Source organism: Rattus rattus, chromosome 18 (assembly GCF_011064425.1).
Source record: "Rattus rattus isolate New Zealand chromosome 18, Rrattus_CSIRO_v1, whole genome shotgun sequence".
Classification (NCBI taxonomy): domain Eukaryota; kingdom Metazoa; phylum Chordata; class Mammalia; order Rodentia; family Muridae; genus Rattus; species Rattus rattus.
Genome location: NC_046171.1, coordinates 28,840,278 through 28,856,961, shown reverse-complemented (window position 1 = coordinate 28,856,961; position 16,684 = coordinate 28,840,278). Strand labels below are relative to the sequence as shown.

Sequence of the window (16,684 nt, the reverse complement as noted above, 5' to 3'; positions counted from 1 at the left end):
GAGAGGAGAGAACCAACTCCCACAAGTTGACCTCTGACCCCCATACATGTACTTTGCTATGTACATGCATGCCCATACACTTACAAATACAAATAAGTAAATGATGTGATAAAAACACAATAGGTATAAAATTGTCAAATCCTTTCCTATTTATCCTGGTAAGTTTTACTTCTCAGGTTGGGGAGATGGCCCAGTGGTTAAGATCACTGGCTGTTCCTCCAAAGAACCCGGGTTCAATTCTCAGCACCTCCAACCACCTGTAACTCTAGTTCCAGGAGATCCAGTGCCCTCCATGGGCACCAGTCATGATTTACATACTTGTGAGCAAATTCCTTCTTAGTTAGGGTATGACTAGTTATTCTGTGAATAGATGTCATGACCATGGCAACTTTTAACAAAGGAAATATGGTGCTGGAAAGAGAGCTGCAAGTTCTATATCTGGATCCAAAGGCAGCAGGAAGAGAGAGGAAAGTTGGATCAGGCTTGAAACCTCAAGCCCACCCCCAGTGACTTCCTTCTTTCAAGGAGGCCACACCTACTCCAACAATGCCACATCTCCTAGCATTGCCATTCCTTATGGGTCTATGGGGGCCATTTTCTTTTCTTTCTTTTTATTAAATTTATTTATTTATTCCCTTTACAACCCAGTACCAGCTCTTCCTCTCCCCCCAGTACCTCCTCACACAAGTCCTTCCCCCTATTCCCTCTTCCTCTTCTCTTTTGAGAAGGTGTACGAGGGCCATTTTCAGCCACACTTTTACATGCATACATATAACATAAAAATAAATAATATTTTTAAAAATTCTATTTCTCTGAGGAACCCTGCTTAGTAGACTTTCACTAAGTAGAACTGTTAAATACTACCTGTCCTATTATGCCCTCTGGACAATGTGCTTTTAAAAGTCTTTAATAGCCTTTTATGAGTAAAACTCCTTGCTTCCCCACCATCATGCTCCTTATGGTCAGGTAGAACCATCTGGTTACCATCAGGACAAGCCTGCATCAGGCCATGGATATCGGCAGCGTAAACTCTGGGACGCTGCCTCCTGCCATCAGCTATGATCTGCAGATGTAGCCGAGCATTGAGCATCTTGACAATGCTTGCGGAGGTGTCCCTCTAGTTAGTACTTCCTGGGGTAGGCACAATGTTTTTGTGCACCGGGGAAAATTATCTCTGTATTACTCCAAAGCTGATGTCTCAGCTCCCACATCTAGTTGCAACATGGCACTGTAATGCTTAGTCTAAAAATCTCCCAGCTCAAGTTTGTGCAAACACTGCTCCCAATTTATTCTCTGATTTGCCAATAAAAACTGACCAGCCAATCACTGAGCAGAAGACATAACTATGGGGCTGGACTTCTGACTCCAGAGAGGGGAGAAGAGAGAAGATGAAGACAGGATTGAGCAACCGACCGAGGAGAGAGTCCCAGAGACACCAGGGGGACATGAAACAGAGAGGCAGATGAAAACTAAAACTGCAAGAATCATGGGGATTTTGGCTGGAAGGTAGCCAGAGTAGCTTAGAAGAGATTCATAATTGCTGATTCCGTGCTGTAAAGCTAATCAAATAAATCTTAAAGTCTGTCTCGTTCATTTGGGAGCTAAAGGAGATAAAGAATGGTTACCACTTTAAAAATTACTCTAGCATCCCGGTAGCTGGTAAATTAGTGTCTTTGGGGAGATATTCTTCATACACCGTGCCCATTCCAGTCTCCCCACTTCCCTCAACCCTTTGTTCCTTCTTCCTTCCTCTAGAGCACAGCATTGGCTTTTATTGGCTCCAGACTTCCAAGGCCACACAGGTAGCTCATCTCCTTGGATCTTTATCCAGCTCGTGAAATTCGTGTTCCATTCATGGAAAAATCCACCCAATGAATGGATCATTGCTTGTAGAGTTTTACTCTAACCAAGAAGCTTTAGAACATAATTCTAACGTCCCAGGCCAAACCCTTGTATGGCTCAGATCCTAGAATCCTAACTAGGGGCAACAAGGGAATGAGAAAAAAAAGATAGAACCACAGTTACATGAGCAGGAAAGCTGGGATTGCAGGATCAGGACTCTGATGGAAAAGCCCCAGCATCCAGGAAGCTCAGATTGCTTTTCCTACATATACTACTTAAGCTAACCAAGGTGGCACAGTTTTGATTCACAGATAAACAAGGATGCAGGATTGTTTTATAGAGAGCTGAACAAGGAGGCAGGGTTCTTATATAGACCAATATAAGGAAGCAGTTCAGGACTCTCAGTAGGAGCAGAGGAGTCTTGTAGAGTGAACATATGGAGGGGAAAGCTATGGTGGACATTTCCAGCATACAAGGTCAACATGTACACACAGACCAGAGGAAGGCTTTGCAAGGCCCATGGGTGTAAGATACCATGGCTATCCTCGTGTCAACAGTACACATCCATTCAAGACTTCCCTTGCTCCCCACAATTCTCTGAAGTGGACATTCCTGATTTCATTGGAGACTCAGTTGTGTCGTGTGATGTTTTTCTGGAAGCTGTCTTATAAGAGGATGTTTTGCTAAAGCAGATATGTGAGAGGATGTTTTGCTGAGAACAGACACGTGGTATTTTTCTGGAGTCTGCCTGATCAAAGGGCATGTGATGTTTTGCTAGAGAGGACTTGTGGTCTTTGGAAAGAGTGTAAATATAACCCGACAGACAGTGGCTGATGCTCTGGCATTGGTTCTCTTTGCTGGCCTTTGTTGGGCTTTGCTGATACCGGTTGTCTTCGCTGTCAACACAATCGCTTGTTCGCCTTGCTTTCTTCGATGATCTCCCCTTGTTGTGACTTTGTAGACGGAAGTGCGTCAAAGAACTTCTGGTGGTGTTCTAGCTGCTTCTTGCCACTTCAGTGGAATCGTGCCAATCCACAGAGCCGTGAAGTTTCTTCTGGATTGGACAACTGCTGATTCATGTCTGGTGTTCTGCTAGTGGACTGGACTGCTTGCAATGAAGATTAGACTCACCCCAAAGAACTACTTCTAAATAGGTCCACATCCCCTTGTCCTACGAGCCATCTTCCTCTTCTGTCTTTAGTCAGTGGGCTATAAGGGAGGTTGAAGTGTTTAAGAACCCTTATTATATTAGGTTTTGAAAAGTAGAAGGCTACAGTTCCCTAGCAACTGCCAGCACACGCTGGATATCCCTTAGAACTCCCGTCTTTAGACCGCAGCACATGGTGCATCAAGTCTGCTGGGATCCAATTCCACCTGCAGCCAGGCGAATGGGTGGCTGGGAAGGAAGGGGCGGGCCACTTTCATATCTTCCCCTAAAAAGACTGTGCCATTAATCTGGAGAGGGGACTTACACATTTGGAGGGGTCAGAGGGGTTCGGTAAGCCAAAGGCTTTGGCAGGGGAGAGGGACCCTCCAATTCCACCATTTGTTTTAGGATTTTCTCAGCAGCCCTCCCATCACTGAGCGTGTGCCATCTGGAGCCTGTAAGGCTGTGGCACGCCATGTTGGCTCCTCAGCCGTACTTCCTGTTGATTACTTCATCTCCTCCTCTAACTAGAATGTCAATGTATCATGTCTGTAGAGATGTCAATGTATCATGTCTGTAGAGATGTCAATGTATCATTTCTGTAGAGATGTCAATGTATCATTTCTGTAGAGATGTCAATGTATCGTTTCTATAGAGATGTCAATGTATCGTTTCTGTAGAGATGTCAATGTATCGTTTCTGTAGAGATGTCAATGTATCGTTTCTGTGTTTCTGTAGAGATGGACATTGCTGTGTTACTCCCTCCCAGAAAACACCTGCTGGACACCCAAAAATTACTCACTGAATGAGTGGGCAACAGTTGAATGTATGAGTCTTCAAAAGGGAAAAAAAATTATAGTATATCCATCCTAAGGAATTTTATACCGCCGTTAGAAAGACTTATGATGAATTTTCAATGACGTGAGAGGGAACCTTGTAATAATGTAAAGTAAATAAAAACTGAGAGAGAGCACCACACTTACTCTAGATATAGGAATAAGCTCACATGAGAAAACAAATGTAGAGGACAGTACGCATGTGCACATGTACAGAAACATGACACGGTGCCTAATTAACGTTGTACGTACAAGGTTCATTTTTATATATGCTAAAAATAAGAGCCTAGGTAGACATACTCTAAACGATGCATTTCCACTCATATTGAGAAGGGAGGCTGAGCTCCTTGACTCTTCTGATTGGATACAATGAAGCCCGGGAACAATGGCACAGGTCATCGGGTTCAGGTACTGTGTATCCCCAACCCACTTCAAAAGGAAAGGCAACACAGGGAGACTATGTCAGAGAGAAGCCAGGGGCGCTTAATAATCCTAAACCATAAGGGTCATTCTGAGGGTTTGAGACCAGGGGAAAACTGAGAATGAAAAAGTATGTTTTCCATCACTGCAAAGACTTCTAGACTGTCTCGTCTCAAAACAACCCCACACCAACAAATTCAATCCATTGATTTCAGCCTCCAAAGATAACCCAGAACTGGAAGGCGGCTCTCTCTGAGGCCTCTTGGCTTTATACTACTTTTCTGATGTCCCTATATGACCTGCAGGCCAGGGGTTCTGAAATGTTCCCAGCCACTACTAAACATGGATGCCTATTTAGCCTTACAAAACACGCAGAGGGATAAAAGATGTCACTCTGCATTTAGGAATATTGGCGTTTATTGGGGTAAAATATAGAAACAGAATGTAAGCACACAGGGTTACCAACACATGAGAGATAAAGGCAGCAGGGACAGCAGTAGGCTTTCCCAGAACATGGAATATGAGATGGTCCTGAGGAGGGGGCTTAGGAAAACAAAGGACAGCCAACAAATGAATCATTTCCACAGGAGAGAAAGCTGGAGATGGGACAGCGGGAAAGGGAGTGGGATGGGAAAACCAGGCCACCTCCTAAAGAACCTTCTAAGTCAAACCTTTACTTCTCTTAACATTTGTCTGTAGAGGGCACAGGACAACTTGCACGAGTTGGCTGTTTCCTTCCACCATTTGGATCCTGGGGACAGAAGTTGTTGTAAAAATATAAAAATAAAAGAAGTATGGTTGTCTTTTATCCCACTAGGTCCAGCACCACGGTACCCCAAGATATCTGCTAGATATCTTGGCGGAAACACATCCCAGCCACACACTTTCCTACACTCAAACCGCCACATAAAAGAACACACAACACAATAATTTTAGATCTAATTGGTACGCTATAATTGCCCACTTAAACATACAAAGCCTGGTACCATCCATCCCTTAGGAACATTAATAACAACCTGTAAATACACAGAGCAGAATCTTAACATCACCTGCCACGGCTTCTCCCCTCTCTCTGTCTTCTCTTCTCCTCCTCTCTCCCCCAGTCTCCTCCTCTTCCTTCAAACTTCTCTCCCGCCCATCCTTCCTTCTCCTCCAATGACAGGCCTCCTTCTATCCTGTACCTGCCCTCATCTGTACTTTACAAATTCAATGGGGAAAAGGTTCTGGTGAAGTCACCTGATTCCTGAGTATGTGACTAGGCAGCTGTCCTTGGGGCAGTGGAATTAGCATCAAAATACAGATAACTTCAGGGCAAACCACAACAGACAGAAGGTAGGTCATCAAGTTTGGTGGTGGCCATCACCATAACCCCTAAGCAACTCACTAGCCCTTGAGTAAAGCCTTTTAATTAGAACTATAGCAGCATATTAGTTTAGGTAAACTTTTGTTCAGTTGACAAGGCTAAACGATAAGAGTGTGGGGAGGGAAAGAGAGAGGTGCAGATATGCTCACATATATAAGGAGGCCATTGTGATGTCGTCTCTAATTAGTCTCTTGGTTGCTTTCAGTTTTCCATTTGTTTGTTTGAGACACAGTCTCCCACTGGACTGTAATTCACTGTTTCAGGTAGGCTGACTGGTCAGAAAGCTCTGAGTGTCCTCCTGCCTCTGCCTCCAGGGCTGGGGTTACAAGGGCACAGTGCTGCCTTAAGCTTTCTCCACAGGTTCTCACATCCTGAACTCACGTCCTTTTGCTTACTTAGCGATCACTTTTCCCGCCGAGTCCTGTCCCCAGCCCGATGAGTTATTCTTTTCGTTTTCAACATACTTAGATTTTTCTGAAAGATCATTTTTTTCCCTTAAACAATTTTAAGTAAAAATGAAATTTACCCAAGGTGGCTATTTCATATCAAACATTACCACTTACTTACAAGTATTGTTTTTCCCATCTCTAACATTCCCAGTCATACCTTGAAAATGAAATTTTTTGACTTTTTTTTTTTTTTATTAACTTGAATATTTCTTATATACATTTCGAGTGTTATTCCCTTTCCGGTTTCGGGCAAACATCCCCTCCCCTCCCTTCCTTATGGGTGTTCCCCCCCCAACCCCCCCCCCCTTTCCGCCCTCCCCCCAACAGTCTAGTTCACTGGGGGTTCAGTCTTAGCAGGACCCAGGGCTTCCCCTTCCACTGGTGCTCTTACTAGGATATTCATTGCTACCTATGAGGTCAGAGTCCAGGGTCAGTCCATGTATAGTCTTTGGGTAGTGGCTTAGTCCCTGGAAGCTCTGGTTGCTTGGCATTGTTGTACATATGGGGTCTCGAGCTCCTTCAAGCTCTTCCAGTTCTTTCTCTGATTCCTTCAACGGGGGTCCTATTCTCAGTTCAGTGGTTTGCTGCTGACATTCGCCTCTGTATTTGCTGTATTCTGGCTGTGTCTCTCAGGAGCGATCTACACTTCTGCACTTCTTTGCTTCATCCATCTTGTCTAATTGGGTGGCTGTATATATATGGGCCACATGTGGGGCAGGCTCTGAATGGATGTTCCTTCAGTCTCTGTTTTAATCTTTGCCTCTCTCTTCCCTGCCAAGGGTATTCTTGTTCCCCTTTTAAAGAAGGAGTGAAGCATTCACATTTTGATCATCCGTCTTGAGTTTCATTTGTTCTAGGCATCTAGGGTAATTCAGGCATTTGGGCTAATAGCCACTTATCAATGAGTGCATACCATGTATGTCTTTCTGTGATTAGGTTAGCTCACTCAGGATGATATTTTCCAGTTCAACCATTTGCCTACAAATTTCATAAACTCGTTGTTTTTGATAGCTGAGTAATATTCCATTGTGTAGATGTACCACATTTTCTGTATCCATTCCTCTGTTGAAGGGCATCTGGGTTCTTTCCAGCTTCTGGCTATTATAAATAAGGCTGCTATGAACATAGTGGAGCACGTGACTTTTTTATATGTTGGGGCATCTTTTGGGTATATGCCCAAGAGAGGTATAGCTGGATCCTCAGGCAGTTTAATGTCCAATTTTCTGAGGAACCTCCAGACTGATTTCCAGAATGGTTGTACCAGTCTGCAATCCCACCAACAATGGAGGAGTGTTCCTCTTTCTCCACATCCTCGCCAGCATTTGCTGTCACCTGAGTTTTTGATCTTAGCCAAAAAATGAAATTTTTTAAAAAAGTTTTTTTTTGCTGTTAAACATTAGTGAATTCCGCGTTTTAACATGTGCCGTTTTCTCCACTTCATGTTTTTCTAATTTTTCCAGAATCGATTTTCACTTGAAGGAACGCCAATTATGTAATTAACAAATCAGTTGCATTTCAACAATTATTTCTATCTGTAACAGTTTGCATACCAGATTCCCTGCCACTGTCTTATTTCGTATTAAATAACCCTTCCCGTATTATCTATCATGAGTTAAGACTGCTGACTTACACTGCTTAGCTGAAACCGAAGAATCGTATTGCCTATTCCCCCACGGATAGCCATGGATTCTCTAGTGTCCAAATTGTAGTGAAAATGTATCAGACGGCAAGTCGAACGTTTCCTAGCCTAGGCTAGGAACACAGGTATAGCTAGGGCACCATTCAAGGCATAAGATGTAACCGTGTAACTGTAGAAGCAGATTCCCAAGCGAAGTTTTCCTGAACGTTGTTTCATTCATCCTCATATAGTTGTTTATTACTTATTACAAATTACAAGGTTTGAATTAAAAATGCATAATCGCTTACATTCGATTTTAAGGATAATTTACTCTAGATTCTTAATATAAAATAGGTCTGACAAAAACTAATGATGGGTGAGTGTGAACCCGTGTGTGTACGGGGCTGGGAACGGAACCACGGGGTCCATCTATTCTAATCATGCGCTCATCACTGAGCTACATCCAATCCCTTCTCCCAAATAATCCTTACATTAGGTTTCGTGATGACAGGATCACAGGACAGGGGCTAGAGCGTAAGGTCAGCGGTTAGGACAGCTGTCTGTTCTTCCCCATGACCCCGGTCAGTTCCCATCACCCACTGTGGCAGCTCACGGCTATCTGTCACTCCAGGTCTAGGAGCTCCGACACCGCCTTCTGACCCCGGACAACACCAGGCATGTGGTGCGGCCTATGCCATCAGGCAGGCAAACACTCAGAAACACAAAACAAAAAAATAGATTAAAAATCATTGTTTAAATCACAAGATGATTTTTATGCCACCTGAGGACCACAAAATGTCAAACTTTAAGTTCCAGAGATTTTCATGCTCCTGTTTTTGCTGTGCCTAAAGCTGCTCATCTGAGCTTCCAAAATACAAAAGACTTTGCGGTGATGATTAAAGGGAATATTTTATTGGAATAATAGCGTGCCAGATGATTCCTCATGGTCCACAGGCTGCTTCCTCCTGTGTGAGTAATTGTTTCCTGCATCCTCTTAAGGTAATCTGTAGTTCAGGTGGTCCTCAGCAGACTCCCGCCCCACCCCCACTCACATCCTTGCATGAACCTAGTCCTGTCGCTACCCATTCGGCAAAGATTGCCAGGGCAGGCAATGCTCTGAAGTAAAGGGCTTCAGAGGAGAGAGACAGTGATGTTTTCTCCCAGACTTAGGATTTGTCCCGGGATTTCCGCACACACAAAGGTTCCTCTGATAATCCACTGAAGGTTAGGTCCCTGGTAAAGAGAATGCTGAATGAAACAAAATGGCTCTTGGAACCAAGATCAGAACTTTGGGACTGGGCTGTGTCAGTTCAGAGTCTAGACTGCCACCCCACCTTTCTTCTTTTTCACTTAACGCGGTGTTCATCTCAGTGCTGTGTCTCCTAGGAGACACTATTATTCAGACACATCTCCATGTCCACTGTGAGCAAGACAGGCATAGTTCAGGCCTTCAGAGTGGCCGGGAGAGCCGTAAGCCACCTGTGGTTGCCGGCAGAAATCTCTGTCTGCTGGTTGCCTCTGGTCTTTCTTCAGATCACGCAACCCAGATTCCTTAGGGCCTAGAGGACCCTCATAACGATCCTCACTTTGGCTACACTTTGTGGCAAGTACCATATAATTTAATCCTTCTTGGTTCCTGGTTTCCATCAAGGCAATCGGCATCGTGTCATCTGAATTCAAAGTGGCCATTTCATTGTCTTCACCTGTCAGAAAGTATAGAAGTTATTGGTTATGGCAGTATCTGCCTAACTTCTTTCTTTTGTTTGTAATAACAATATACATTATTATAAGTATATGAATTGGGACAACTTTATATACACACATATATACAACATATATATAAATATATACAACATATATAAATATATATACAACATATATATAAATATATATACAACATATATATAACATATATATACAACATATATATACAACATATATATATATATATATATATGGTTTAGCAGCCTCTTGTGCATATAGCTAAATGCTAAGAAGACAAGCGTAAATAGCACCTGCTCCATGTCCTTCAGTCTACGGCACTCTAGGAGAGAAGTAGACATGTCACTGTAGGTAGTGACATTTGTTTACATAAAAGACTATATAAAATCCTGTGATACTGCAGACGTGAGAAACTCTACTTAAACAGGTGTGACAGGTCACTGCCTCCTGATGAAGTTAGGAGCCCCATGCCAGGCACTGCTTGTTAAGATAACACGTAAGATATACAGTCTCCCAGAAGTAAGGCACGCACTGCTTATCCGTAACACAGAGTCATTGCTCCTTAAAGTTTACATTTGGATGGCAAGAGCTGGACAGTGAGCCAGTAGACTATGGAGAGCAGTGGGAAGAGAAAAGGCCTAGAGACTAACAGCACGCGAATGGGCTGCCATTTTAAAGAGTGGTCACAAGGTGCTCATGAGTGAGGTAAGATTCTAGCAGCCATGCAGACTAAGTAGGGACAATGTCCATAGCTCTTTCATTCTGTTCTGTTTCTTTCTTATTTGCCACACTACAGGAGATTGAACCTAGGGCCTTAATCATGCTACCCGAGTCATCTACCACTCAAGTACACCCGTGTTGTTCCATAAAGTTTTGAGACAGGGTTGCCCTGAAGTTTCTCAGGCAAGACTTGAACTCACAGCCCTTCTACATCAGCCTCCTCCCAAATTCAGGGGTAATAGGACTGTGTCACTGGGCCTGCATCCCCTTATAGCCCTGTGTTGGTTCAGCTGTGTGGTTATTCTAAGAACATTCTAAGAGAAGAGAGACCAGAGCAAGGCTTCGGAGGCAGGAGTAGGCTCAGTGAAGTAGCAGCAGGAAGCCAATGTGGCTGATCTTCTTCAGCCGTGAACACAAGGAAAAGAATGCATGCTTGGCTAAGTTGGGTGGCAAGGTAGAGGAGGAGGATGGCGACATGAAGTGTGTTAGTAGTTATTTTGATTGTTGTTCAAGTTATAGAGCCCTTATTGTGCACTGAGCAACATTCTAAGCCACAGTCATGTGTAACCCAGTTTTTCCTATTGATTAGGTAGTGCTAGGCACAAAGGAGATCAATGACGAGCTTAAGGCCGTCCAGCTAGAATGAGTTTGTGTCCTGTTATGTCTCTCTGAAGGGTGGGTTGAATTTCCATGCTGTAGGAGAAACAGCAAGAACAGTGAACCATTCATGAGATAACAAGTTGGCCTAATACCTAAGTTCTGAATACCAAGGGACAACCTAATTTCTATTAACTGTGGATATTGCAATATGTACTATGGGCAAAAAAAAAAAAAAAAAAAAAAAAAAAAAAAACCAAAAACCCAAAAAAAAAAAAAAAAAAAAAACCCTTGCTATCTATAATAATAGCTATAGAAATCATCAAGAAATAATATTTAACATTGAGTCATGCAGCAGTTCCAATGGAGTTGACCTTCATTAAGATAGTCTTAAAAGGCTTAGAGAAATCACAGGGGTTTCCCCCACAGTTTGCACCTTGTTAGCTGCTTCCCTGACATCCATTTAATCCATTCGATAGTGTATGGGAGTACTTCCGCCAAGCATAACTTTAATTATTTTTGCTTCGGTGAGTTTGAGGGAATAAAAAACCATTTATGCAAAACAAATAAATTTCTTTTTGTAAATTATACTTCTGTGTGCCTGAGAAAAACCATTAACTATCCATTTCATCGGTTCAGAGTGCTGGCAGCAATATTTAGTAATTTAGTAAAGCCTGACCCTGGCAAGCTTTTAGCAATTAATACATCTTGCTACATAAGAGCTCTGGAGAGATGGTAGTGATGGGGAAGGTTGTTTTGATACTTTTTTTTTTCAAAAAGTATTCACTACAAAACCTACAGATCAAAGCTAAAGAAAATAAAGACTTCCGAGTAAGACAGGGTATTTAGAGGCGAGACATATGCCGGCTGACTGGCTATGTTTAGAACAGCACAGGGCATTGCGATTTGTTTCCTGTAGAACTCTTTGAGCTGGTGAGGTGATGTTTACACAAATGTTGGGATGAAGTCACTAGGATATTTTTACTAGGTGCCCAGATATGTTACTAATTTCTCTCTCTCTCTCTCTCTCTCTCTCTCTCTCTCTCTCTCTCTCTCTCCTCAAACCTCCCCTTCCAACTTCCTTCTCCCCCATTAGGTCAGTAGGACCAGAGCATAGACAATGACATTACTGTTATTATTGCTGTATTCCTACAGTGCTTCGTTTAACAAAAATGGAAAAAGTCCTTTCAGTGACTTTCTTAGTTTCTTAAATGTCTCCCAAAATGATAACGAAGACAGACACCTTCCGTGCTGTGTTAAATATGCTCATTAGTCTGCAAAGCAACAAATAATTTCCCTCATATTATAAATAATGATTACATTCAGTTTGCCGTACAGACCCTGCTTTAGCATTTACAACCTTTGCAAATCTGCAAACCTTGCTCTTCACTGTTTCTTCTCTCCTCCCTGCCTCTCTTCTTCAATCATAACCTTGGGCACCAAAGATTCTAGTGGTTCCCAACTTCCTCCCTTTCCTTAACTTCAAACAGCAGGAAAATTATTTCTCTTTTACTATAGTTATATTTCTATCAGCCCAGATTACTCTTTAAATCATTATAGTGTAATTGTTAAAGATTCCAACCTCATTATTTCACGGGCTTATGTCCATTGTCCACTTCTCTGATTTTATTAATGATATTTGTTCCTTTTGTTTTTGTTTTTTTGAAGCAAGATCTCACCATGTATCCTTGGCTTTCCTGGAACCCCCTATGTAGATCCAGCCGCCTTTGAATTTGTGATAATATCTCTGCCTTCTGAGTGCTGAGATTGTAGGCCTGGGCCACTACATTGGACTTTGCTGCTCATATTTAGAACTTCAGTCCTCTCTGACAACACCTAGTATCCAAATCTATGGGCTATAATCAAACCAAAGTGGTGCATGATTTCTAGCAAGCAGTCAGAAGAAGCTCTTCCATTCTGCCTGGCTGTACAGCCCTTTCTTGTAACATCACCCAGAGCGTGTGTGAAGATACTTTGATGTCAGCATCATTTGCTTCCCCTGCTAGCCTCACAGGTGAACTGTTAATAGGTCTATGGAAATTCCTAGTAGAGCCTTAGAAAAAGATAACCTGTCAGGCCCACAGGAGCATCCTCTGTGGTTTTTTATAAAATGCATTTAATACACCAGGTAGGAAAGATTCCACGAGTAAAAACATGAATTCTTAAAATATTGCAAGTAGAGCAGAGCACACTTGTACTCTTAGCACTCTTGGGGTGTGACAAGAAGGTTCATAATTCAAAGTTGTGGTGGTTATAGTAAAACTGGCCCCCATAGGTTCATAGAGAGTGACACTTTTGGGAGGTGTGGCTTTGTTGGAGTAGGTTTGGCTTTGTTGAAGGAGGTGTGTCTCTAAGCGTTGGGCTTTTAAGGTCTCAGATGCTCAAGCCTAGTGCGACAGTTCTCTTCCCGCTGCCTTCAGATCTGATATAGACTTTCAGCTACTTTTGAAGCACCATATAGACCTGCATGCCTCCATCATCCCCACCATGATGACAAAGGACTTAACCTTTAATTGCAAGCCAGATCCAATTAAATTTTTTTTAATAAGAGTTGCCATGGTCGTGGTGTCTCTTCCCAGCAATAGAAACCCTAATTAAGACAAAAGCCATCCTCAGTTACATAGTGAATGTGAGGCCAGCTTGGGATATATAAGGCACTGTCTCAAAACATTAGAATAATTAAATAAATAATAAAATGCAGATCGACTGTAAATTCTATAGAATTCACTCCCTCCCTCCTTTCACTAGCTGCTCACTGGCTTTCCATAACAACACTATCTTGGGGTTTTCCTCTTCCTTCTCTGTTATCTCCTATCCATGCCCACCAACTTGTGGTGACAGTCCCTCCTATCCATGCATACCAAACTACATATTTTCCGGAAAACATACAAATAGATATTCATTAAAGTAATTAGAATGGTGGCTTGGCAGGAGGTGGGGGTGGGGAATGAAGGAAGTAGAACCAGAGAGGAATATGGAGACGAACGGACTAAAGAGATAAACAAAATAAGACAGAAGCCCCGCAGAGGCCAGTGATGACAATGTGCCATAAACAGAGAGTATATAATTATCTAAACTCAACTCTGCAGTTGAAATACAACTGATGAAGGGTAAGGAGGCCATGAGCAGACTGAAGGGAAACAGCCTACCATGTGAACTCTCCTTTCTACTACCTTAGACAAGCACGATCTCTTTCTTGAACTTTAATACACAATACAAGGCATTTTCCAAAGAGATGTACAACAAACAGGATAGTGATGTCGCCAGCATATGATTATTATTACCTGCCCTAAAGAACCTGCTCTGTAGATTCCATTGTAACTTTGGAAGAAACATTGTAACCCTGGGGAGAAAATTCTGCCGAAGCTTACCTTCAAAGCCTTTGTTGATGACTCCACCAGCACGAGCTGCTTGTCCACAGTGAGAAACATTGTTTAAGGAAACATTTCTGAATAACTGAAGCTGGTCGTGAATGTTATAGAAAGTGGGTCTTTGGTCAGGTTCTTGGGCCCAACATCGGAACATTAAATTCCACCTGGACATGTGGATAAAGATGGGAAAGTAAAAAATGGCAGAAAGTTGTTACTGATTTTCAAGGGAAGGGCATGTTAGAGAACCAGAGTTTTATCCAGCTCCCCATGTTTAATACAGATGTTGACATTATCTCGGTGGCAATAAATCTAAGTTAACAGATGGGTATATGGGTGCTTAGGAATGTTTACTTAGCACATCAAGGAACTGATACCTTTAAAAACTGTTGAAAGAGCAAAAGGTTCATTTTTTATAATTCCACAGAAGGACATAACAAAATCTAAGTTTCACTACAGTCTACATAGATGTCCAGTAGCAGAATGAAAGAAGGAACCCAGATTCAAGCTCAGGGCTATTCTTCATACACTTCAAAGAGTAATTTAGGTATTCTCAGTTCCTCAGACATACACAGCAGGTTGACTGAATTGCCTTTTCAGTCAGCACTCATAACAGCATGTATCCATTGACTCATCGTAGATTTCTTAGACACTTGTTTTACACCAGCATAACATTTGTAGCTAGGGTTTCCAGAAGTATGGCTCCTGTCTTCATAAGTGACATGTGTGGTAAATGAAAAAGAGTGACAATTTATCACACTGCAACTCAAACGAATGGGGGTGGGGGGAGTAACTCTCCAAATATTGTCTGTAATTAGATCTTTTACAGAGCTCCCGCCTAAAAGAAGAAAATACTATCATTTAAAATGGTGGACTATATGATCGAGTTCAATCCATCATCTAAACCATCTTTTTAAATAATGGTCACATTTCTAGGTAACAACTCATTTTGTCTCATTTCTGGGTTCCCACCACCTCCACTCTTATCTGTCAAAAAGAAAGAGGTGTGCATATTGCTGTGTTAGGGCACCATGAGCAATCCTCCCTAACCTCCAGGACTGACCAGCCACACTGTATCCATCCACCACTACAGACTCTGGCAGCTCTGCTGGGTCCCGGGGATCTTCTCCCTTGAGCAGGGTGTCTGTTGTATCTAGTCTCAGACTTCTCTATGACTCGGCCATCATGGAACTGTAGACACATATGAGGAAAACCACGCTCATTTCTGCTGTATCCCCTCATGAGGCTACCTGTCTAAATATCTAACTCCGAACAAAGAGGTCAGAGCATGTGGGAAGGAAAGGAAGTCTGGAAGTACAAATTCAATGTTCTCTGTCTGATATGCCATTCTACCTTCTTAAGAAGGATCAGTCTCCCCTTGTCAAAGTGAGGGGTCATGTGCTCAATGCTCTCTGTGTCCTCCCCGAAAAGACGAAGGGAGTGGTAGTGTTCCTAGCCTTGATGTTGCCTCATCAATCACTGGGAGCCTACAGAGGAGGACCTAGCAATGAAATACCTTCCCTCCTACCTCTATCTATGAAGTTCTCTTTTTCCCACACTAGTCCAAAACTGAAAAGCAGTGAGGCTTCTACTCATTTCTTTAACATGAAGTATCATGGCTAACACTGCTGCAGTGGCTCAAGCTCTGTGACCGCCATCATTGGTTTTCTAAGCTACAAACTCTTCAAAACTTAATTATGTTTGAGAATTTCATACATGTGTACCATATATACACGATTTGCATCTCTTCCCACAGCTCCTCCCATACTCCCCACTCCTCAGCAATTTTACAACCTTTTCTCTTTCAATTTCTATTCTAAATTTAAATTGTTATCTTATTATGTACCATGAAATGTTAATTTTAATTTCAAAAGTTGACTGTTACACACATGTGCTAAATGTACATGTGTTTAGGGCTGATCATTTGAGACTGAAGAGCTCATCACCGGAAAAAGCTGATTCTCCCTCACTAGCCATTGATTTCCTGTAGCTCTACATCTAAGGGTGGGGCCTTAGGAAAATTCCAGTCCACGTTCACAAATCACATTGGGGAGTTCCTGTTTAGGCAAGCACATTGTTGAGATTCCATGGGTATAGCTTCCCTGTCGTGTCTAGAAGGCACAACGACCAAGTACATGCTTCCTGTCTTCCTTTCTCTCTTCCTTCCTTCCTTTCTTCCTTTCTTTTTCTGATTTTCAGAAATATGAAGCAAATTAAGGATGAGCAGAGGAATGAATGAATAAACATAAACTGGGAAAATTTTAAAGTATTAGCATCACCACATCAAAATATAAATATGTAAATATTTCAAATTGTGTTATGTACTTGAAAGAGTACAAAAGAAAGTAAACACATATTCTAATATTTGGGAATATTTCTGGTGAGTTCTTCACAGAAGGCCCTTCTGCACTGATGCCATTTAAGCCCGTGAACTTGTAGGGGAAAAAAATGCTAGTCATTAGAGCAAGGTGTGTAAAGAAGCCAGAGAGTGCAAGACGGCATGTGCTAAGGCTTAAATTTGGAAAGACCTCAGCACTATTTTTATTGGATATTCTTTTATTTACATTTAAAATGTTATCCCGTTTCCTGGTTTCCTGTCCAT

At 42.2% G+C, this 16,684-nt stretch overlaps 1 protein-coding gene across 1 annotated transcript; it reads right to left on the bottom strand.

Annotated features, from left to right (window-relative positions):
• Nucleotides 1–8,565: 8,565 nt before the first annotated feature.
• LOC116887245 (proto-oncogene tyrosine-protein kinase ROS-like) lies at nt 8,566–14,272 on the bottom strand. Its single transcript, XM_032888811.1, has 2 exons — nt 14,086–14,272; nt 8,566–9,378 (listed from the first exon to the last, which is right to left on the bottom strand). Exons 1-2 carry the CDS (start codon nt 14,255–14,257, stop codon nt 9,071–9,073), a joined length of 480 nt encoding a protein of 159 aa, XP_032744702.1. The 5' UTR covers nt 14,258–14,272; the 3' UTR covers nt 8,566–9,070.
• Nucleotides 14,273–16,684: the final 2,412 nt, after the last annotated feature.

Excerpts from the sequence above, each read along its gene's own strand:
- LOC116887245 (XM_032888811.1), bottom strand. The coding sequence starts at position 14,257 with ATGTCCAGGTGGAATTTAATGTTCCGATGTTGGGCCCAAGAACCTGAC. Across the intron at positions 9,379-14,085 it reads CATCAACAAAGGCTTTGAAG|GTGAAGACAATGAAATGGCC; the intron begins GTAAGCTTCGGC and ends ACTTTCTGACAG.